Genomic DNA, 10364 nt, shown 5'->3' on the forward strand with positions numbered 1-10364 from the left:
TTGAACGAGGATACAAACAAATAGGATTCAAGGATAGGTCATGAGACCCAAAGGTGTATATATGTATGGCATTACCTGATTGGCTGTGACTTTTTCAATAGTGACCAATCATAGTACTTTGGGATATTGTAGTAGGACCTGATGAACCCTAATAGAGTAGAATATCAAATCAACATTTTTGCCCTGTTTCAACTTTTCTATGACCCTCTGCAGACAAGAAAGGGCACGAGGTTATCGCTTTGACATCAAAATCGAAACAAGATGCAATGAGGTCACAGTGACTCAATCCAAACTCAGATGACTTGAACTAAACAGGCTGTGTTTTCAACCATGGCTGCAACCTGGGTTAGCATAAAATAATCATTTGACCAAAAACAAGTAAGCAAAACATATCCATATTCAAAAAAAAAATTGATGAGGTTTGCTGGAATCATGGTTTGGCCAACCATACACAACTAAACTTGGAAGTTTTTTATCAGTGCGTCGTGACGCATCATCTCCAGTGGACCAAAAATAATTTTTGGGGTTACATATAGTGATGGCATCATAAATGCAAGTCCTATAATCATTTGCAATTGGCAAACAAGAATCGAAGTAATAGATCATAACGTCAGGAAATCCATATATGCCCCATGAATTGACTACACTTAGCAAACAACCAATGGGAAAAGATGAATGTTTTTAGGCATATTGAAATTAAATGAGAAGAAACATCCTTTACATGGGCACAAGTATTCTTCAAGTGTATATAAGAAATATCTTATCTAGCCTACTCATATCAAAGAAGTGAGCAACCCAACACCCCCCCCTTCACCAAGATTTGGGATTATCAGTAATGTGTTTGCTCCAAGGAACAAAGTTTCAAGCACAACCAAGTGAGCAACACATTTAATTGCTTTGGAAATTTTTCACAGATATTAGCTAGTGGAGTATCTGATCAAAAAAACTATTAGCGAGTGGAGAAGGGATGCAAAAACAAAACGTTCTATATAAATAAACATCGCAACTTCATTTACAAAACCACCTTCCATATATTGATCATTATATCCAAGATTCAGACAGATACTAATTAACAACTAGTCATGACTCACGAGGTGTGCCTTCTTTCCACTATTAAATGCAAAGTAAACAGGTATTTGGAAATGCAGCAACCAAGAAGACTCACAAGTGTATCTAATCATGTTCACACGAAACAAGGTGATCTCAATGTAAAGCTGCTAGGTCAACAAGCTCCTTATATTCATCAGAGACGTAAGACTTCACTTTGATAGTGGGTTTTCCATCACCCTTAGCTGGAGACACATACTTTACCCCAATTACTGTTGTCAAGCCTGCAACAAGATAAAATCTAGTTCATTGTAATTGATCACATGAAGACATGTCATTCATGGTTTTCACTGACTAAAATAATTAAATTTAACAAGATGGGCTTAAAGAAATAAAAATGTCTTTTCTTGCACATACAACTAGCTGGTTATGAGTTATTCTTCTAGTGTAAGAAAATCATACACACTTTCCAGAGCATATAGATCCCAATAGTTGTAATAAGCAATTAGCCATGTAGCACAAACACTCTCAAAACAAGGCATTGTCCTTGTTGGACATTACCATCCTTCAATACTCCATTGGACACTTTCTCAGATGTGTCAACAACATTAAGATCACCCGTTTCTTTTCTTTTGATAGGCAAATGTCGTATATATATTAACAGTGCAACAATGTTAACACAACCTCAAACACATTCCACATATTGTCAACACAGTAGATGCGTTATTTTACTTCAAGATGCAAAATCTATAATTTTGAAGAATATATCAAAAGAGACTATATGTGCTCTAGACAATTTGTAAATACCTGAACTTCTTCCAAGTTATACAATTGTTAGCATAGAAATTTAGATAAACTAATACAGGCTTATATATTTTCTATGCATAATATAATTATTCATAAAAATCTAGTGCTATTATTAGAGGTCAGTTTCAATCCTTGGTATCATATCTCCTTTCTGACACATCAAATGATGCAAGTAACCATTCCTTACCCTTATAGTAAAAGTAAAATAATGGGATAAAAGAATAAATAAAAATAGTGGGCACCCCAGAAAATATACTTGAGTTTCTCTCAACTCCTCTCTTATAATCAAATTACACACCTTATTAGGGCATTAGACATATAACGTCACTAGGTTTTTCTCAACTTCTTCTCATCTCTTATGATCACGTGTTACAAGAGCATGGTTATGTGTCAAACCTCATAAACTTCTCTTAAGATTGCATGCTTTACAAGGGAATGTTGGTGTTTTACAACCCTTGTAATAGATGCATGCATCTAGTATGTAAAAATATATGGATGTGTCCATGATTTCCCATTTAGCATATCCTTGTCACTCATGTTGAATACATACTATGCATAAAGAAATATATAAAACATGAGCATCATACTCCAAGAAAAACAAAAACCATATTTTATTTTGTTTACAAATTCTTAATTTAGAATAATTCAAAGAAGGAAGTGCTCACTCTTATGTACGCGTCCATACAAAAACCTTTCGCCTTTCCAATACTCCAAGGGTCTCATTTTGATTCTGGTGCTTCGCCTCACCCCAGAACTCCACAATGTTCCAGCCCCTGGAGGACAACATAAGTTCAATGATCCCAACAGAATATCCAAAAATTACAATAAAGCACATCAAATTGGATGCATGAATAAAAACCTGCAAGACTTTGCCTCCCAGAAATTTCTTTTCTTTTGCGTTCTCGGTGAGGAGGTGTTTTTTCTTTGCTTCTCTTATTCAGTGATTCACCAGAAGGTTCCAGAATTTTCTGTAGCATAAGAAAAACCAAAATCAAAATGCTGTCAGAACATCTGGCACTCATCACCAGAGAGGGCATGAATCAGTTCATGCATTCCTAACAAGTTCATGCATTCCTAATAACTGTATAAATTCTAGAAAATAAACACACAGGTTAACAAGCCCATCATTTGGAAAGTACCAAAGATCCTTGCAATATCTTCCACTGACATTAATCTCCTTTTCTTTCAAAAAGCAATCAGTTCAACATTTGACAACAAACGGAACTGAGCACATCATTTAATAATTTAGGTCCAAAATGTGCTTCACTTCCAGACGCCTGCGCAGGTGCTTGTGGGTGCGGAATGAATGGAGGAAGACATAGCAATCAATATCAAATTCCATAAATATATTCTTCCACCAGGGAGATGACAAATATAAAAATAATCACTTTTTTATCTCATTCCTCCAGAATACATTGTTCACCCCACTTCCCCTAAAGCTAACGTAAAAAACTTATGCCTGTTTTTATTCCATTTTGCAAAATAGAAAAGCAAAGTTTAGATTCATCATCAAAAATCCAAAAAACATCAATATCAGACTGTGTGTTTGGTTAATCATTAGCTTTCAACAGAGGAATGCTATTGCATTTCACACCAACCTTTCACTGACATTTAAATCCATTGATTAGTTAGAATATCAGTGCCTACTAATTCCATTAACCCATGACATTCATATTAGTATAATATGACCAAAACAAAGTATGTACAAGATTTAGAAAAGGGGAAAAAAGGAAAACAAACTCATAAACAACAAAAAGAATTGATGATGCATCATCAATGTAAATCCAGTGCCACTAAGTACATAAACTGTAAAGGTGCTTAAGGACTCTTGAATGAAACACACCAACTCCAAAATTAAATTCAGGAAAGGAGGTGACTAACCTCAGTACACTGTTCTGGATCATCGTCTCCAGTTTTGGAGGGTCCATCCATGTCATGGGCTTCAACTACAGCAGGAGTTGGTTGATCTGTCATAGAAAATAAGAAATACACAGAACAAACTACAAATTAAGACCATCCCAAGAAAATTGAAGATGAAATAAAAACAATTTAATACACTCACAAAAGGAAAAAAATTGATATGATTCCTGAAATTTCATAAGAATAATTAAAGTGTATAAACCAAGGGAGAAAAGCTCTTGAAACATGACAATTTTCCAGGGATATTATAGACAGTTCCATGAGAATTCTTTTGAGAATGTAAAACTAGGCTCCATCCCTCCAATTGGTTAAATTAGTCAGATTGGTGACATATGTTGATGGAAAATTGGTGCAGAACCAACAACCATTTGATAAATTAGAAACTAGGGAAAGTTGCAATAACTTTTATGGAAAATCAGAGCATTGAGGAAAGGCATGAAAAGGAACCTAAAAGCCAAGGCTTTGAAAGAATACTAAAAACAATAAGAGGACATTGAATGACATAAGTGAGCACGGGAATTATGATTTATGATCGTAAATCAGTCTATAGCAGCAAACATGTAGCTCCAATAATGAACGGTGTAAAGTGCAAATCTAGAATCAATGTTTAGAACACTACCAAAAAAAAGAAGAAGGCATAGACAATGGAGGATACTAAATGGCACAAGTGAAAATACTAAATGGCAGCCAAGAAGTAGCCCAGATATGTGATACAATGTTGGGACAATAATTAAAATTGTTCGCTATGTCTAACAGATAAAAAATACTGCAAAAACATAATAAATAACAAAAATAGGAATGTAGGAAAGCGGAGCAAGGAAATGATCTTATTGCAGTAAATCATAAAACATTATGTAGCTGACACCAGGAAAGACTATTGATGGTCGTGGCAATGCTGATGATGATGATTGAAGATTTTGTCCCTAAACTAAACAACCAAGTGAATAAGAACATTGCTTTGATTATTATTTCAACATTTTGATGGTACAAGCATGGTTTAATTAATAACAGAACTCCAGTAGCTTTGCAAAAATTCTAATGGTAGCCCTCAAATTTCTGACATAACGTGTACAACTCCCATCTAAAAGAAAGAATCCAATACCTCCATGGCACCACATTAGCATGTTGATGTGGTACAACTATTAATTCATATTTTGTCAACTCAAAACTTAAAATAAATAAAAATAATATTATTTGGATTTGAAAATGATTAAGAAAAATTTTAATTACTACATAAACAAATTTTAAAGTTTATTCTTCAATGGAATACTTTATCATTTTTTAATTTTTTTTGCAGTCAACTAAGTCTCAAAGAGATGGCTGAATATGAATGAATACTTGTCCCACATCAACTTTGTTTCTCCCCATATAAACACTTTTTCATGTCCATGTTATTTAATACCTTCCCTCCGGACACTGTTGTGAAAACCCACAAACATAAGGGGAGAAGCAATACTGGAAACTTAATTAATATTCAAGGGTTATTTAAAACTATGGGGACTATCTAAGCGAAAAAATCTTGAGGTATTCAGTATTCATGCAAAACCACAGGTAGTTTTTTATACAATCTCAATCATTACCATTTACAAAATTCACTAATGCATATCTTTAACAACACCCGTAACCTCTGAAGAAAGCAAATTTCTGTTATGAGTGACACTAAACATAATTTAAAGCAATTTTTCATCATCCATCAGTCACAACATTAACTGTCTTCCAGAAGGTATTCAGGCAATTTTGGATTATATCACATGAGTCCGATCCCCACATCAAATCCTATTTTGATTCTGCATTGTGATATTACTACCCGACTCTGTTGCAGAGGCAATTCAGATCTCATTAATGAAAGCAATTTTTAACAGTCTTCCAGAAGGTATTCATCAGTCACAACATTAACAGAAGGTAATGAAAGCAAGTTTATGAGTGACACTAAACATAATTTAAAGCAATTTTTCATCATCCATCAGTCACAACATTAACAGTCTTCCAGAAGGTATTCAGGCAATTTTGGATTATATCACATGAGTCCGATCCCCACATCAAATCCTATTTTGATTCTGCATTGTGATATTAGTACCCGACTCTGTTGCAGAGGCAATTCAGATCTCGTTAATGAAAGCACAAAGTGGCAGGCCGAAATAGAAATTAAGACTGTCACCAGAGAAAATCATCTTCAAAACCCATGAAATGTGTTTGAGAACCCAATAATGACCAAACAACAACAAATAGACATTAAATGGGCTCAACTAATTCCTCAGCCTTTTGGCTCCAGGTAATAGTATATAAAGATTATATATGGAAAAGTTTCTTAAAGTCCAAGCAGAGAAAAAGAACCATACCCCCTTGACTCTCACTGCTGTTCAACTGCTCCAAAGTTGAATCTTCAATATTCTGATCTGGGTGTGCACGCGGTTCTGCTTCCTGCAACATATCTCCAACCTGTATCATTCACAAATACCACAACCTAGGATTCAAAATCACTATTTTCTACAACCTAGTAAATGATTAAAGATCAACATATCTAAAGGAGACTCACCTTGTCCTCCAATTCATTTGTTCTATTTATTTGAACATCAGTGTCAGCATCCAGCCTCCTTAAATCATCCACATTATTGCTTCTAATGTTACCATCCAAGTCAGCATGAGATCCACTCAACCGACTATTGATTCCAACACCAAGTCTTCTCGAGTCGTTATTCACAGCTTTCTCAGATGGAGGAGTTGAATCTCCTGTTATCACATGTACCACCTCATGTAAACTCTTGTTTGCAACAGCAATATCATCAAGTATTACCGATTTCAACTTTGCAGAAAAGCTAAGCTCCTTTCCATTGTCAATCTGATCGGATTGTTTATCACTAGATTTGACAGTAGAAGAATTATCCTCCAATTCATTTGTTCTATTTATTTGAACATCAGTGTCAGCATCCAGCCTCCTTAAATCATCCACATCATTGCTTCTAATGTTACCATCCAAGTCAGCATGAGATCCACTCAACCCACTATTGATTCCAACACCAAGTATTCTCGAGTCGTTATTCACAGCTTTCTCAAATGGAGGAGTTGAATCTCCTGTTATCACATGTACCACCTCATGTGAACTCTTGTTTGCAACAGCAATATCATCTCCTTCAAGTATTACTGATTTCAACTTTGCAGAAAAGCTAAGCTCCTTTCCATTGTCAATCTGATCGGATTGTTTATCACTAGATTTGACAGTAGAAGAATTCCTGGCTGGTGATAGATTAACCTTGAGAACAGAAAATGGATCGCTTGTTAGATTTGACTGCAAAATGTGCCTCTTTAATAGACATATTGAGGCAAAAGGACTCTTTGGTGGCGTCGGTGAAGCCAAAGTATGAACAAAGCTTTCCACCACTTGCCCTTTCTTTATGGGTGTTTTACTACTTAGCCCTTCTAACATAGTCTTTATATCTGACAATGAGTCCCTATGCCTGAGCCAGTTTCCTCCTGAAGACTTGAAATCATTCCGTTGGATATCATGCAACTCAGGGAGGCATAATTTGTCCAGATCAATAGGTTTGATCTGCAAGCGCTCCTGCAAAAAAGTGAGTGCCCCATCCCCATCTAAATCTTGACAATTACCTGATAGTAATTCATCCAAAATTTCATCTACTTTGTTCTCTGCCTGGGTCACTGAAACTGTTCAAAGTGCAACCATAGCTGTTAGAAGGCATAAAAGCAATAATAGAATAGAGAGGAGGGTAAGCATATGCAGAGAGAGAGAGAGAGAGAGAGAGAAGTTACAGCAACAATTGACGATTGATATCAGTCAACATTTTTATTCAATTGTATTTACTCACCAGTTAATTCTCTTTCCAGTGATTCAACACTTGGATCTACCGTTTCTGTTTTTGAACAAAGGGAAAAAAAGGGTCATGACAACATTGACTGAAATTAGTGTCACTCAACATTTTTATTCCGTAGTGTTCACTCACCAGTTAACTCTCTTTCCTGTAAAGCAACATTTGGATCCACCATTTCTACTTGTGAACTATAATTAGAAGGACTAACAATCTTCTGTTCCACTGTTGCTGGAGAGGGCATCAAGTTCTCATCATTATCAGAAACTAAAGATGAGTAGTGATGCTTATAACTAACAGACCTCCTGGAATAGGAAAAATTAAGGTCATACTATACAGCAACCAAAGATAAGGATTTCATGGAATGAAATAAGCATAATAATCACATCATAAATCTTGAGAAATATTGATGATACCCTAAAATTCCTGGTCGACGATGCCGTGCAGTAGTAGATAGATTGTACTGATTTAAATCCATTAAAACACCACCTCGCTGTCTCTGTAATTCCTTTTTGGCATCTACAAACCAATCGCAAGACATAGTGAAAATAGCCATCAACAAGTAATTCACCCACCATTTAGAAAGATTAGAAAAAGGTGTGACTTACTTTCGAGCTTTTCATGGGCCAAGAAGTACTCCTCTGGGTCTTGGAGTTTATCAATGTCCAAACTTGGTTCCAAAACCATAGTAGGCTGACTGCCATATAAAAAGATTTCACAATTCCATAACGATTTATTTCTCAAAGATAAAAGTTTGTGGAGCAAAGTATACATTGACATCATATGCTCTTCCTTGTACCTTGAATCAGGCTTTAAAGAAAACCGAGCCCGTTTACGGCCTAAGGCAGGCCTTCGCTCTGGGGGATTTTCCTTGAGCTTTTCAGAAATAGGTCCACAGTTGTCTTCTGATGCTACATCACTTGGGAAGTTGGGATTCAATAGTTCTGAACCACCATCTAAGATGGACTTTGCCTGCTCTAGGAGCTTAGTGGGACTTCTTAATGCCTGACAGAAGATAAAAAAAATTAATTAAAAAAAATGAACTTCTATGGTTCCTTTGTAATTAGGCTGGTTTAGGAATTTAGGAGAAAGAGAACCCAGGATTAACATGTTCTGATTTTATGCTATGAATTACTTCAGCAAATAGTTTTCAAGGATGCTTCTTTTGGCCAGTGAAAAACTGCAGGTGGAGAAAACTAGTTAATTTTAAATCTCTGCTCAACCAAATCTATTACAATTGCATTGGATTGAGTTTCTCATTCTATGGAAACAAAAACATGGACATGTTTGGTTAGACTGGGAGTGCCGGAAACTGCAGGAAAGTAGCGTTTTTTCATGTTTCACCAAAACTCCATTCTAACCATTTGGGAACATTATAATTCAAAATTAATTCCATTTAATTTTCCTCCATTTTCTCCACAACCAAAATGACCCAAGAAGAATTTTTTGGGAAAAAAATTGTATACATAAACTTAACATTCACAGTTTACCAAACAAGGAAATAAATGAATATATAGAACAACTCGCTTCATGCTACATTTTAAATAATACAACAAGCGTATAAGTCAATACATGCTAAATTTTAGATAAAACCTTGGGCGTATGGAGAAATTTTCAAATCATAGAACTGCAATAACCATGATTTTGCCAAGCTCCTTTGGTTTCTGGCAAAATATCAAGAAGCAAACACTTCAACCCTCCATTTCTTTCTCGGAAAAATACTGAGGAAGCCAAGCAAATGCTAAATAATGCCAAAAAAGCAAAGCCAGGAGTAGAATCTAAAATTCTGAATCGATAAAACAAAAGCCCCCACCAAAGCAAAACAACTTAATACTAAATCCAAATTTTCAATTTCCTCTTTTTTCCATCAATTTTCTGAGGAACCAAACAGATGGCGAAGGAAAATCGAATCAGACGCCCTCAACAGGGAACTCAGCGCACAGAATAGCAACATGCCAAAAAATACCTAAGAAAATAAGCCAAAACATAACCGAAATTTATGAAACAAGAAAACAAAACCGCCCTTCACTAAACCAGCATAAAACATAGAAATCAAAGTTTCATCGTTCTCCTCTTTCCGTCGATTTTCTCTGAAACCAAACATTATGCAAAAAAATTCTGAACTTAAAAAACTTTAACACGGAGCTACGGGATGAAGATACCATGGACTGGAGGTAAGAATGGAGGGATTCGATATTGTCGCGACCGGACGGCTTAGAAACGGTGGAGGAATCCCTAAATGTGCGGGGGAAGAGAGAGAGGCCGAAGTAGCCGAGAAGCGGATCCACCAGATCGGAGCTTCGGCGGTCGTTCGCCATCGTCTGAAGAAGTGAGATTGAAACCCTAGGAGAGAGTTGGACTTGGGAAAGACTCCGTATTTCGAAATGGGAGAGTGAGCGGGAGTGGCCATGAGGATCCGAAGGTGTTTTTGATTTTTTTTTTTTTTACCGTTACTTGTCTTTGTTTTTTTTTTCTTTTTTTGCCCCATTCCCCATTCGAACCAAGGAAAGTACACGTTTGGTAAAGTGGGAAATTTATGGAGTTTTGGGGGCAAAATAGCCCTTTTATGGGAAAATAAATTAATGTAAACAGAATAATTAGGAATGGTATATATTTGTATGTTTGATAAAAAAAAAATTAAAGTAAAATGATTTTTTTTTTTGTTAGAAAGAAAATTAAGTGATTTTTCAAAAATTTAAAATATTTTTTAAATTTTATCAAATACTTAATTGAAAACAAAAAACTTTATATGAAAAAAAATAAAAA

At 35.5% G+C, this 10364-nt stretch overlaps 1 protein-coding gene across 5 annotated transcripts; it reads right to left on the bottom strand.

The window, feature by feature from the left end:
• Positions 1-10004, bottom strand: LOC117922682 (centromere protein C). Of its 5 annotated transcripts, none has more exons than XM_034840857.1 (13): positions 9761-10003; positions 8398-8603; positions 8207-8295; positions 8015-8117; positions 7734-7903; positions 7599-7643; positions 6311-7437; positions 6114-6213; positions 3736-3821; positions 2714-2822; positions 2520-2627; positions 1166-1331; positions 1-207 (listed from the first exon to the last, which is right to left on the bottom strand). In XM_034840857.1, exons 1-12 carry the CDS (start codon positions 9914-9916, stop codon positions 1204-1206), a joined length of 2427 nt encoding a protein of 808 aa, XP_034696748.1. In that variant the 5' UTR covers positions 9917-10003; the 3' UTR covers positions 1-207; positions 1166-1203. The 5 variants fall into 5 exon arrangements, with proteins under 5 accessions (XP_034696748.1, XP_034696752.1, XP_034696751.1 ...); XM_034840861.1 differs by lacking the exon at positions 1-207 and having other exon boundaries at positions 969-1331; positions 6311-6613; positions 6962-7437; positions 9761-10004; XM_034840860.1 differs by lacking the exon at positions 1-207 and having other exon boundaries at positions 969-1331; positions 6311-6523; positions 6866-7437.
• Positions 10005-10364: the final 360 nt, after the last annotated feature.

This window comes from Vitis riparia, chromosome 9, assembly GCF_004353265.1.
Source record: "Vitis riparia cultivar Riparia Gloire de Montpellier isolate 1030 chromosome 9, EGFV_Vit.rip_1.0, whole genome shotgun sequence".
Lineage (NCBI taxonomy): Eukaryota > Viridiplantae > Streptophyta > Magnoliopsida > Vitales > Vitaceae > Vitis > Vitis riparia.

Bases quoted from the DNA above. Each gene is read 5' to 3' on its own strand.
- LOC117922682 (XM_034840857.1), bottom strand. From the start codon at position 9,916: ATGGCGAACGACCGCCGAAGCTCCGATCTGGTGGATCCGCTTCTCGGC. The intron at 6,214-6,310 runs GTGAGTCTCCTT...TGAATGATACAG, and splicing joins CAAATGAATTGGAGGACAAG to GTTGGAGATATGTTGCAGGA. The intron at 3,822-6,113 runs GTATGGTTCTTT...TTTCTATGACAG, and splicing joins CAGCAGTGAGAGTCAAGGGG to ATCAACCAACTCCTGCTGTA.